The sequence below is a fragment of the Lagenorhynchus albirostris genome, chromosome 16 (genome assembly GCF_949774975.1).
Source record: "Lagenorhynchus albirostris chromosome 16, mLagAlb1.1, whole genome shotgun sequence".
Lineage (NCBI taxonomy): Eukaryota > Metazoa > Chordata > Mammalia > Artiodactyla > Delphinidae > Lagenorhynchus > Lagenorhynchus albirostris.
This window is the reverse complement of record NC_083110.1, coordinates 70,743,397-70,755,786: the sequence shown is the minus strand read 5'-3', so window position 1 is coordinate 70,755,786 and position 12,390 is coordinate 70,743,397. Positions and strand designations below refer to the sequence as shown.

At 49.6% G+C, this 12,390-nt stretch overlaps 1 protein-coding gene across 1 annotated transcript in view; it reads right to left on the bottom strand.

Moving 5' to 3' along the window:
- Positions 1 to 9,427, bottom strand: part of SLC18A2 (solute carrier family 18 member A2) — a 37,285-nt gene extending 27,858 nt beyond the window's left edge. Inside the window, exons 1-3 of the mRNA XM_060125454.1 lie at positions 9,332 to 9,427; positions 9,035 to 9,170; positions 7,287 to 7,638 (exon numbers count right to left, since the gene is read on the bottom strand). Coding sequence (XP_059981437.1) covers positions 7,287 to 7,638; positions 9,035 to 9,155 — 473 coding nt within the window. The 5' untranslated portion in view covers positions 9,156 to 9,170; positions 9,332 to 9,427. The remainder of the gene's footprint in view (positions 1 to 7,286; positions 7,639 to 9,034; positions 9,171 to 9,331) is intronic.
- Between the last annotated feature and the right edge of the window lie 2,963 nt (positions 9,428 to 12,390).

Below are 12,390 nucleotides of genomic sequence, written 5' to 3'. Positions count from 1 at the left end.
TTCCTCCCTCATTCTCTTCCTTTTTTCCTCTCTGTTTCTGCAGATTAAGCAAGCAGGTTGGTCCCCGCCATATGGACAGGGCATGAGAGTGAAGGCAGCTTCTTTCCCTCCCACGACCTGGCCTGAAGGGGCCAGCACTGGCTGAGCTACTGCCCTAAAGGAGGCCTGTGTCAGCCCAGGACAGCCCTGAGCATCTCCAGGCCTCATCTCCCTCCAGCCCTGGACCCTCCAGATCCTGGAGAAAAACCAAATGAGGAACAGGAACCCCGAGTCCCAGTCAAACAGCCTGGGAGGGCTCTTCTATTCCAGGCTTGAACAAAAAAATCATAACACAATACCTTCACCTTAAGGTTACACTCCATTCTCTCCACTTACACACGAGCTCAATGATCTGATAAGGGCAGACGACCACCTCCCCATTTTACAGATGAGGAAATTGAGGTACAAAAAAATGACTTGTCTAATGTCCTAGGGCTAATTTCACTCAGGGCCATTCAATCCAGTCCAGGACGTTTCCATGCAAATTTTACTACCTCCTCAGGTATATGCCAAAAGGCATACGTGGCTTTAAGTAGAACCCTCTAAAAGTCCTGGGCACACTTACAAAGTTTTTTAACTGCTTCATGTGCATCCGGAAACTAAACAGCATCACAAAATCATAGCATTCTCAGGCAGTCGCCCTCCCACAAACCCAGGCAAAGATTCCTCTACTGCGACCTGAAATGAGCTTGTAATTCACAAAGCAGGGCTTGAAGCCAATCCTGTGAACTAGGAAAGATACCAGAGTCCTGAACTGCAGTTCAGATGCCATCAAATGACAGCTTCTCCCGTCTCAACTAACACCGAGCTGACTGCTCTGTGCCCTTATTCATGTAGGAAAAGAAAGCCGTTCACAACACCAGGTCCAACATGGCACTGCTGGATACTGTGAAGGAAACTTCCAGGAAACTCAGAGAACTCACAGGCAGTTTATTTTCTCAGCAACTACTGCATGTCTGGGGGAAGAATGGACATACGACCGCCCTGGAATAAACACAGGCTTCTCATCCCTTTCAACATCCTACTTGGAAAACCATACATATGTCAAAGCCATCGGAATACCAGCAATGTTATGTCCAGTCTACAGCCCAGCCACTGGCCAAGGTCACCTGGCAGGACACAGCTGAGGAGGGCTCCTTCTTACCAGGAGGCTCCAGCACTCCCAGAGACCATAAGGGTCACCTGTGATTCTCACCACAATTCCGCGAGGTAGCTGGCTTTATCCCTATTTTCAGATGGCCACATTGAGGCTTGGGGAGCTGCCCCAAATTCAGGGCAATGGGCGTACCTCGTGTGTCTCAGGTGTGGCAGGGCCTGCTAGCATACACTTTGGTGGGGACACCAGTCACAGGAGCAGAGGTTCACACAGCTTGAGTGGAACCCAGGGCCCACAGTATCTTTTGAAACCAGGTGGCTCCGAACCCACAGGGCTGTGTGCTTACGGAAGATTCTTTTTACCAAGGCCAGGTGCTGTGTTTTCTTTAAAAATGCTGTAGCTACTGTTTTGTCTTTTAATTCCTTTGGGATTTTAATAAAGCATGAATGGAATAACCAACCGGCAAAGCTAGAAGGAAATTCAAAGGCGGGCCAGTCCAAACCCCCAACGTGGGTGAGAAAGCCGAGGTTCAGAGGTGAAGCAAGCCAATCGCTTCTGATGCCACCGGGCTCCCGCTGCTTCCTGCTTGTTACCAGACACATGTGCCCTATGCCTTCACCACCAGCCAAGCCGCTGGCAGGGCTGCCCAGTGGAAAGTGCTGGGCAGCGCCCTTCCCTGGAGCTCAGCCCCACGGCCAGTGTGGCCCGAGGGCCAGCTCCTGGCTCTCCACCCTCAGCCTCTCCTGGCCCCCTGAACACCAACCTCAGGAGACTTGCTCAAGGCCCCAGGGTCACTGAGTGATGGGCAGATCGCCACTGTCCTTTCTCCTTCCCCACAATGTCTCCTAAATGGACAGAACCCCAACTGACATTAGTCATAAATGTCTGATTCGGCCTCTTGTCCCAACTCAATGCCATCTCAAGTAAAGTGCTACTAAGCAGAGCCACGTCTGATGTGGCAAACCTTTAACGAAATATCCCTTTATCACCCCCTCGTGAGTCATCCTGGCCCACAGTCATCTTCACAGAGCATCAGGGAGCAGTTAATCCAGTTGAATAAAAATGAAAATCATATATTTGAATCCTAGAAAAAAGTGCAAAGCAATAAAAGTTATATTCATTACATATCCCTACCCAGTCAGCAGAGAAACCCCACTATGTCTCTAAATTGTCACTGGCAATCAGTACTTATTCTCTAATGCTCCTAACTAGTTTGTCTTTACCACAGAGATTAATGTAAGCTCTCTTCCCAGGCTTGCTAAGACCTGGGTTCCCTCTGCTGTGGTAAGTGACAAAAGCAAGGACACAGAACAGGGGACAGGGAAGGGTACAAACTGTCACCAGATGAGACAAGAGGTGACATCTCCCATTTCGATTACCTCAACATACTCCCAAAAGATGAGCAGCAGTAAACGGAAAGGTATTTTACATTTGCTAGGATATACTAGGAAGCTTGTGGTCAACCCTTGCATAAATAAAACAAAATTCTTAGGTTTAGCCCCTGGGTCTGTCTTTTTCAGCTATCAGATGTGTGTGGGGAATTACGCGAGCCTTGGATTTCTTATTCTCCAGGGTGTTCACCGACGCACAGGTCACGCGAGGGCTTTGCTCCCATGAGAAGTACCCAATTCCATGGCCAGCTTCTTCTGATTTTGAAGCAAAGACGCTGTCACACCGTCTCCACCACCCTAATGACATCGAGGATGGGAAATCCCTTTCCGGCATAGCTGGTTTCCCTGTCCATGGAGAAGCTTTTTGAAAAGGTCACTGCTTATTCCTACAAAGCCCACTTCAGACCAGTTGCCTAAAGCTAAAGGGGAAAAAAAAAAAAACCCACAGTAGATTTTGTAGAGATTTCATGCCCTGCGGCTTTCTCTCCGTCTTTCAGACGTTAGCTAAGATTTGTGAGGAAAAATAACTGGCTTTCAAATATACTAGGTAACTATGGAAATAAATTAAGTCACTGACGCTGGCTTGATAAAAAGCAGGCCACTAACACAAGGACCAGCCAGGGAGGGAACCATCCCCACCCTGTTAACCCTTTCCCAAGCTGCCGGCTTCGTTTGGAATATCCTGGGTCTAAAGATGCAACTTCTATGTAAGCCTTACGTTAAGCAAGTGAACGCCACGATGCCTCGTTCTTAGCCTGACTTACAGAAGAGAGGAATGTAAAGGTGGTTTTCACATTGTTTACCAGCCTGGAACATTCCTTTTATGTGTATGTCTAAACTCCACTTGCCGGGCCAAAAGACAACAGGTGTTGCTAGTATAAGTCCTTCTACCCCCTTTTACGCACAGCTGCAATCATGAAATGAATACTTAAACTGGAATTATAAAATAAGTCACACAAGCCTCAAAGATGGCAATCAGACCAAGCAAGGCACCCACAGGCTTTGGAAAGTGCGTTACTGGACGTGTGATCACCACACTCGACAAAATCTAAAGGTCCTTTGCTCCCTACCTGGTCACATCTTATTCAGTAAGAATATAGTTCCCAAAGAGTCAATGAAACAGGAATCACTTGTGTCATATTAACAGCCAAATGAGCATTTAAATGCTTCCCAAGAATTGTCATTTTTTATTTTCAGGGTTTGGCATGAGATCTTATCCAATATTTAAAACAGACAGGCAGCCTGCGTCACCACAAAGCCACTCACTCAGCAGCATCGTGACCATAAATTATGGGGCCCCAGGTTGTAACACGGGGGTTCGGATTATGACCTGTGTGATGTTGGGTGTCTCATTTCAGAGTGAGTCCCACTTACAGCAAGAAGCTTTAGAAAGGAGCGGCTCCAACCAGCCTGTCTCTATGGAGCTCCCCTCACATCTCTGGGGATGCAGGAGGCCTTTCTTTTCCCCACTATCAGAAGCACTGCAGAGACAGTAGGAAGTTGGACCAGCTCACATCACGGGCTGGAAAAAGATATTTTTCTAGGGCCAGGGAGGTGAGGGAGGATCCATGTCCCAAAAATCAGGCTGATTTTTCCTAAACTCCCTCCCATTGGATAAAAATAGCACCCAACAACTTACTGTTTGAACCTTCCCTCATTCAGCCTGGCACACAAGGGAGAGCCCGAGTAGATGCAAAAAAAGCAGATTTTGACCTGCATTGTTTATATTTCGTAGCCAAAGGTACAAACTGTGTAACAGTAAGCAGATAGAAAGAACAGGAAGGAAGGAAGCCATTGGCCAGAGAGTCTGGACAAATGCTTTCTCCTCCTGAGTAGCAAACCCTTTTGCCTATAATATACTAAGACAGGGGCTTCCCTGGTGGCACAGTGGTTGAGAGTCTGCCTGCCAATGCAGGGGACACGGGTTCGAGCCCTGGTCTGGGAGGATCCCGCATGCCGCGGAGCAACTAGGCCCTTGAGCCACAGCTACTGAGCCTGCACGTCTGGAGCCTGTGCTCCGCAACAAGAGAGGCCACGCTAGTGAGAGGCCCACGCACCGCGATGAAGAGTAGCCCCCGCTTGCCGCAACTAGAGAAAGCCCTCGCACAGAAACGAAGACACAACACAGCAAAAATAAATTAATAAACTCCTACCCCCAACATCTTCTTTAAAAAAAAAATTAATTAATACTAAGACGGACCCAAAAGCTTTTGCTAAAGTCTCCTCAAGATCTGATGCTTCATGTTTTAACTACTCCTTAACCAACCAAGTGTAAAATGCTATTGTAAACTCACTTCTTTACAACACTGAAAATGTGAGTCACACATCTTGTTGGTAATTGCGGATGTGATTGGCACAAATTACATCAGAAGGCTATTTGCAATGGCTCACAAAGGAAGAGTCTGTAGAGGGAAATGTATTTATCACTTCTCTGAGCACAGCCGTGGAGTGCCCAGAAATGCTGAAAGTCCCCAAATTCATATCTACTGGGCTTGGAAAATATTAGAAAAAAATTACTTATCATGATCACTTTGGAGGGACAACAGAGTTTGTTGTCCTACATCAATATTAAAACTTGTTTGCATTTCCACATTACAAGGCAGTGCTAGAAGATGAAGATTATTTTGAAATTTGCTGGAGAGCTGGGAGAAATCAGCTAGGGATTAAAATTTTGCCCTCAATAAGTTCCAAAGTGGATTATGCACCATACCAATAGACTAAACCTCACAGGTCACTAAAGGAAATTAGTTTTCTCTTGGCAGATAATTTTTTGGGAGCCCCAAACGTGAGCCTTAGGTGGCTGCAATGTCAAAGCATTTGGAGTATTTACTAGGGGAAAGGTCTACACTGGTTTTAAACAAGCTGCTTGCCTGGTAGAATAAGCGAAGCATTAAAAACAAGAATGGGGTTTTTTGTAAGCTTTTCATTTGCCATTTACGTTTGGAAGATTGGAACACTCACATCAGTGCAGCCGAGTTTCTAAGTATTACGCTGTGCAGCTAGTGACATTCACGTCCAAGTGATTGGCAAGGCGTTATTACAATGATGTCCTCAATTTTCCCAATATAGTATTTGAGCTGTTTGCTTTCTCAGAATACAAAACCCTGAGCTGTTTCCTGTAATTATACCAGATGCATTTTAAGAAGCGCTCTTAGGCTTGAGAGAAGAAAGAAAACCCTGTAACTATGAAGGTCTGGCTGGTTTTCCTCCTGAAGAGCAGAGGAACTGCCGAACGTCACCGTGATGACGGTGCCTCTTGGCGGGCTCCCAGTCAGCCCAGCGTCCTGCGGTAACTTGCTCAGCATTTGTGCAGCAGCCTGATAACACTACACAGCAAACTGCAGGCTGGATGTGGCCTGGGACGGTTAAAATGGATTCAATGGCCCTACTCAGCGCGGAAAATCGAATCACAGAAGTTGAAAATGTGCTTCCATCGGACTCCCCATGGGTGCGTTACCGCAACCTGCGCGCCAGAGGACAGCTCGTGCGGAGGAGCGCGGCTCCCCTCTCTGAGCCCCTGCCAACACCCAGGCCTCCCACCCCGCAGAGTGCGCCCCGCTCTGAGAAGGGTCCCCTGCCTGGTTTAACGCTTCTGTTGTTGCCATCTTGAAATGCTTAATAATATTTTAATAGAAGGCCCGGCCAGCCCTGCTCCACCTTTCCCAAGGCCAAAGCCTGGTAAATGTACAGACCTCCCTGCTCCCAGCCTGCAGGGGGTGCTGGGCTGACCTGCTTAAAATTGCGCTCAGCTCTCTGACTCTGCAACTTGGCTTTGGAACCTCTAGTGGTTCCCAAGTGCCCCCCAAACAAGCCCCACTCCTCTCTCACCTAGCACATGAGGCCTCTTATAGCTCAGCCCTGCCGAGTCCCCCCCCAGCCCCGGCCTCCTCAGTTCACCCCGCCCCCTCTTTTATTCTTTTTTCTCTAGTCCTTGTCTTGGTTCTTGCTACTAGGCCTGGTTCACAGGTAGGACTCTGGGCACCGCCCCATTTTTCACATTGCTGCCTTTGGGGTCACACTGTTACATAGCGGCCCACCACCACCATTCACACTCTACCAGCTCCCACTCTTTGCAGCTGACACCTCCTCCCCTCCTCTGCAAGCCCCCTGTCCTGTACTTGGAGTCCCCATTTATCAGGCAGAGCTGGCCCACCTCAGCTGTAGAAGAGCAAATACTTGCTGGATGGCCACCAGCAATGGAAATGTGAACAGTTATTCAAAATAATGTGGGTCCCAAAAGACTCCAGAACATTGAGATTAATATAAAGCTAGTTTGGGCAGCTTGAATCATCCAGAAAAAACACCTCTTCCCTTTGTGCACGTGGATGCAGCTTAGTAAGTGGCAGGGGAAGAACTGCTACACAGCCTAGGACCTCAGTGTCAGATGTTTCATATACGCAGCAGGACTACAGGTCCTGTGCCACGTTCCCCACCTGGCCATCCCCACGAGCACTGAGACGCCAGCCCTGAAGGAAACCACCTCAGCTGTCTATCAGGAAGTGCATGACCACAGGTGCAAGAGAAGAGAAAGCCACATGGTACGTACAATCCCACAAGGATGGTCATGGTGGCAGTGAAAAGGAAGACCAAATGGGAAATCGTGATTGACTAAGGACAGAAACGTAAGGCGAAGGAGACCGGCTTTTTCCCCAGCTTTGGTTTTCCAGATTCTGATCAATGAATGAGAAGCAAAATCCCAGGTGGAAGTGATCTGGAACAATATAAACATCAAACTTTTTGACCAAAATGATATAACCCACCTGTTGGTCAACAGTCCTATGAACGGGTTGGTGAGGAGCTGGACGGTGGCTTTCGAGGCAAACAATAGGCCGACCTGCACGTTCTCATTCAGGAGGTCTTTGTCTTCACTGGGACAGTCGGAAGGGGCAGTGGACCTGTTAGTCACTGTGCGCTGCGTGGTGGCCTCATGCAGCAGCGCCCCCTGAAGGCTGCCGGTGCTATTGCCGGCGACCACGGTGGAGTTGTCATAATAGGAGAAGATGTTCTGGAAGCTGCCGAAGGTGGAGGCTTTGAGCACTGGCTTGGCAGTCTGGATTTCTATAGCATCTTTCTCATGCTCGATGCTGTACAAGTAACTTGGGATGATGGGGACTGAGAACAAGAGCAGGAGAGTGGTGATTACACTGAAACCCTGCCCGGGACCAAAGCCAGCAAAACCGTGGTCTTGTCAAACGCTAAACGAGGCCCAGAGAAGTGGCATGTCTGCCTCGGGAATGGGACCTCCGCGGCAACACTGAACAATTTCACGTTGCTCAGCTCTGCGAACAAAGCCCCAGAGGCTGGGAGAGCTCTCAGGGCAGCTACTGTGCAGACCTGACCCACCCCAGAGATCCCCGTTCTCAAGGGCTTTCCCATTACAGGGCTCCTTCACAGGAATATTTTAGGAAAGCAAGATTCGGTCTGAAGTCTAATCAGTGCTGACCTGGGGTCAACCAGTACTTCTCAGAAAGAGGCTAGAAAGACCTTTAAGTGAATGAATCAAGGAAACAGAAATCTAAATTTCATTAGGTGTCTTAGAAAAGAATAAACCTGCAGGAAGTAATAATTCAGAAATTCTGCAGCAGGCCCACTTCATCTTTCCATTACTTGAGTGGGAAGCTTCAATGTTTCATACAACCTGGAAGATCTGAGACTTTCGTAGAGGAAAAGAAAAACTGATATACTGGAAGCTTCGGGCATGTGCATCACAGAGCATTCAAGACAAAGGAGGATTCGGGCCCTTGTTACTGAACTCAGATGAGCGCCCCCCGCCCCAGCTCTGATATTCCTGGAAGTGAAACCCTGACTGTGTGATGTTCTGAAAACCATCGAGAGAGAACCTTAAATGGAGAGAAGGGAAACAACCCTTTAAAAAATCATTTTTTATTCATTACAAATTGGGATATTTTTAAGGAAAAGCAATGTCAAATCTGTTGCTGTTAATGGTGCTAATTAAGAGAACTGGATGTCAATTACTTAGTTTTTCAAAAATCCATTACAGGAAAAAGATGAAAACCAATGCCGTTAAAATTGCTCTTGATGTGGGTCCTGTAATGTCTCCATGTCAAGTCATCTGTGGAACCACTACCTTTAAATGTCCCTTCCTTTTATGGAGGGAAGGATTTTGACCTGTTCCTTGATGTGATAGACCACATTATTGACCCACCTTTCCGGGTAGCATAATAATTATTATAACATTATTTTGAATCCTAGGACTTGCTCCTCCTTAATAGATTTTTTTTTTTAAATCGCGTTGAAAGTGACAAAGGGAAGCACGAAATTATCAGGAGGAAACATAAGTTCTGGGTTTTATCTGCTGTCACATTTTTTGACCGGACCGCCAGGAAAACGAAGCCACAAACACGGCTACTAGCCTAGACGAGGCAGTCTTGGGGAATGTATTTTTGCAAAACGTCTTCTCGAATTTTCCCGAACCGCGCTCGGGTAAGCGGGACGCCCTGGGAAGGGGTACCCGGGGAGTGGGGGGAGGCGCCCGGTCCGTACGTACCCACGACGGTGAGCAGCATGTTGTCCAGCAGCAGCGCGAGGAACACGATGAACAGGATAAGCTTCCGCGAGTGACGGCTCTCCTGCAGCCAGCGGAAGAGTGCCAGCTCGCTCAAGGCCATGGCTCCGGGGCTCGGCTGCGGGCGCGGCGCACGGTCGGTCAGGGGCTCTGCCGGGCTGGGGGCTCCCCCAACCCCAGGCCCCAGACTTCGCCCGGCCCGGCCGCCAAAGGGGCGCTCGGGGAGCGGCGCGCACCGGGCGGCGCCGGATGGTCCCGGGCGTCCCACCCTCGGCTTACCTTCGGCGAGCGCGTTCTCACCGGCACCTGCGCTGCTTGTTAATAACGCCCGCGAGCGCCGTCTGGGCCGGATCCTGGGCGCCGCCCGGCTCTCCGCCGCCCCCGCGGGTCCCACTTAACCCCCTGCGTGCTCGGAAAGTGCCGCGGGACGCCTGCGCACCGTGCGTCCTGCGCCCCGGGTTTCCCGGGACGCCCTGGAGCCCCGCGCGCGGCGCCTCGGGGGGCTTCCCCTGCCCTCGGCCGGGCCCCGCTCTCCCCCGCGCCCCGGGCGGCGACCCGTCCCCAGCGCCGAGCCCCGCCGGCAGGGAGCGGGGTCGGCGTTACCTCAGGTGATCTGCGGCTGCCTGCACCGAACTCCGTGGGCTCCGTCCGTCCGGGCGGCTCCGGGTCTCAGTCTCCGCCCCAGCGCCCGGCGGCCGCCGCTCAGTTTACCGGCTCTGGCTCTGACGTCAGGGCCGGCGGGGCGGGGGGCTGGGGCGCCCCGGCCTCCGCCCTCCCGCGCCGTCACTGCGTCGGAGTAGCCACTGCCTTCCTTTCCCCGCCAGGTGCCCGACCAGGTTCTGAGCCCGGATCCTAAGGTCGCCCCGTCCTGAGCAGACCCGAGCCCCTGTTCCTGCACTTGGCCGTGAGCCCTGGGAACCCGGGTCCGGGTGAAGTGGATGGGTCGCAGAGGGAGGACGTCAAAAGCCCCAGGCCGAGAGGTCAAGGATCCCAGGGTGAAGGGTCAGGGGCCAAGATAAGGAGTCAGGGATTAGTGGTTTCACCTGGCCCAATTAGGCGCTAAAGCTCTCTTTGAGCCTCCCTGTTCCTGAAATTGGCCGTGAGAACATGAAGGCTAGTGAGTGTGCCAGGGAAAGAGGTCTTAGGGTGTTGGGAGCCGGGGACCGATCTCTTTCCTGGAGAAGCCACTCTGCACCCCACCACCCCTCCCCTCTCCCACCTCGGTATCATGATGCAGGGTGCCACTTGGAGTCTTTGACCATCGGGTCCTCAGGTACCCTCCAGATGGTGATGTGGAAACGGGGAAAGGGGACATCTCTCAGTGTCACCCCACAGTGAGAGTGGGGTTCTGAGGGCCCCAGGCCCTGAATCCAATTCTCATAAAATAGGACCATGTCACCCTGAGCAGGGGACACTAGAGAATAGGTGAGTGCCTGGCGCCTTAGTAAAAGGGCTTACGGGGCAGCTGTCCCAGGCCCTGTGTGCTGTAGTCCTCTCCCCTCGGCGTTTTCCCCAGGGATTCTGGTTAAAAAGATGGTTGAAACAGGCAAAGTGCCTGTGTGTGGCTGACCTGGAGCTGTCATCCTCACTACCAAGGAGTAGCAGCCCGCCTTTGATTTCCAAGTCCCTCCATTTTATAAACAGAAGAGAAACAAACAGACATGCCCCAAACAGAGCTGGAGCTTTGAAGACCCTTCTGGGGGCGGGAGAAGCAGGAGCTGTTTTCGCGGAAAGCCACTTGAAATAAACGTTGTCTGCTGCAGCCTCAGCCGTAGAGTCTGGCCTTGTTTTCTTAATGTTTCCTTGTCAGCTGGAGACTGCTTAGAGCAGCAGGGTGATGTGTAGGGCTCCCCACTCTCTGCACCTCCTTACTTCCTTCCCAAAACCCCCCTGTGCTGCCCCCGATGTGAGAAAAATGGTTGGATACGTAAGTAGGTCAGGAACATGCGGACTCTGGGATGTCCCAGGATATGTGCAACTTAAATATTAAACAGGGAGGAGAGAAGGAAAACCACTTAGGAGGAGAGAACAGATGGCAGGGAGCTGTTTCAGCTGGCTGTGAAGGATATCACGTTCATGGGGTGCCCCAAAGTGCCTGGAGTTTCAGAACAAAGACACAGGTCCTGCCCCTGTGCCCCCTGGGCAGGCAGGCATCACGGTTAAGGGCTCTTGTCAGGATGCCTGGGTCCCAGTCCACTCCGTCCTTGATTGGTGACCTCGGGCACATCATGTATCCTCTCTGTGCCTTAGTTTCCCCATCTCTGCAGTGGGGATGCCAACTGGACATACTGCAGAGTTGTTGTGAGGATTAAGTGGGGATCCACAGTCATCCCTTAACACAGTCCCTGGCACCAAGTGAGAGTCAGTGTCCACCATTCATCCATCCAACAAATATCTGTTGAGCTTTTAGTGCATGCTAGGCACCGTGGTTGATACTGGAGAGACATTAACGGCCCAAAGAGACAAAATCCCCATCCTTGGGGTGCTTACACATTCTGGTAGCAACACCACAACAGTGAACACAGGAAGCCACACCAACTCCAGCCCAGACAGCTGGAGGAATATGGCCCTAGGGAAAATGCCAGCCCCTGTATTCCCTCTGCCTGATCTCTGTCACCACCCCTAGAGCACCATGGCCTATAACAGTGTCTTCAAACTTCTTGTTGACACCCCCAAAGAGTTTTTAAAAAGATAGGTATGCCTCACACATTTCTCAGTTGACATCTAAAATATTCTTTTATCATAAATTTTAATAGTTTAGGGGTATATTATGTAAATTCACCTTTATATATAAAACCATTATAAAACTACCGTATTATATTTTAAAATACTAACAAGTTTCTCTTTAACACTCAAAAATTTACATTGTTTCCTTTATGCCTTCAAAGTATATTTTCTTTCTGCTTTCAACAGAATTTTATCCAACTGTAATGTTTTTATTATTTAAATCCAGTATTCACCACCTTATCTATTATATGAACTGCAATAAATATATGAATATGCATTAGCTTTTTTAAATTTTCTTATGGCCATAAGGTTCTATGTTCTAAGGTTCTCTCTAAAATTGTGTTATTATAACAATTATTAGTAGTATATAAATGATAACGCCTCAGACATATAATATGAATTTTGATAAATATTAAACACAAAAAGGAACACTATATTAGAAGTGCATTACCTGATGAGATGGGTGGAGAGAGGATTTTTGGAGCCTTAGAAGAAGAGAAAGTATATTGTTTTTATGCCTCAGAACAATGTAACCCAGTAAAATGGTAAGAGTCAGGTTGGGTGGGAGGTAAGCCTTTCCTCGTCAACTGAGAGACAGGAGATTGTTGAAG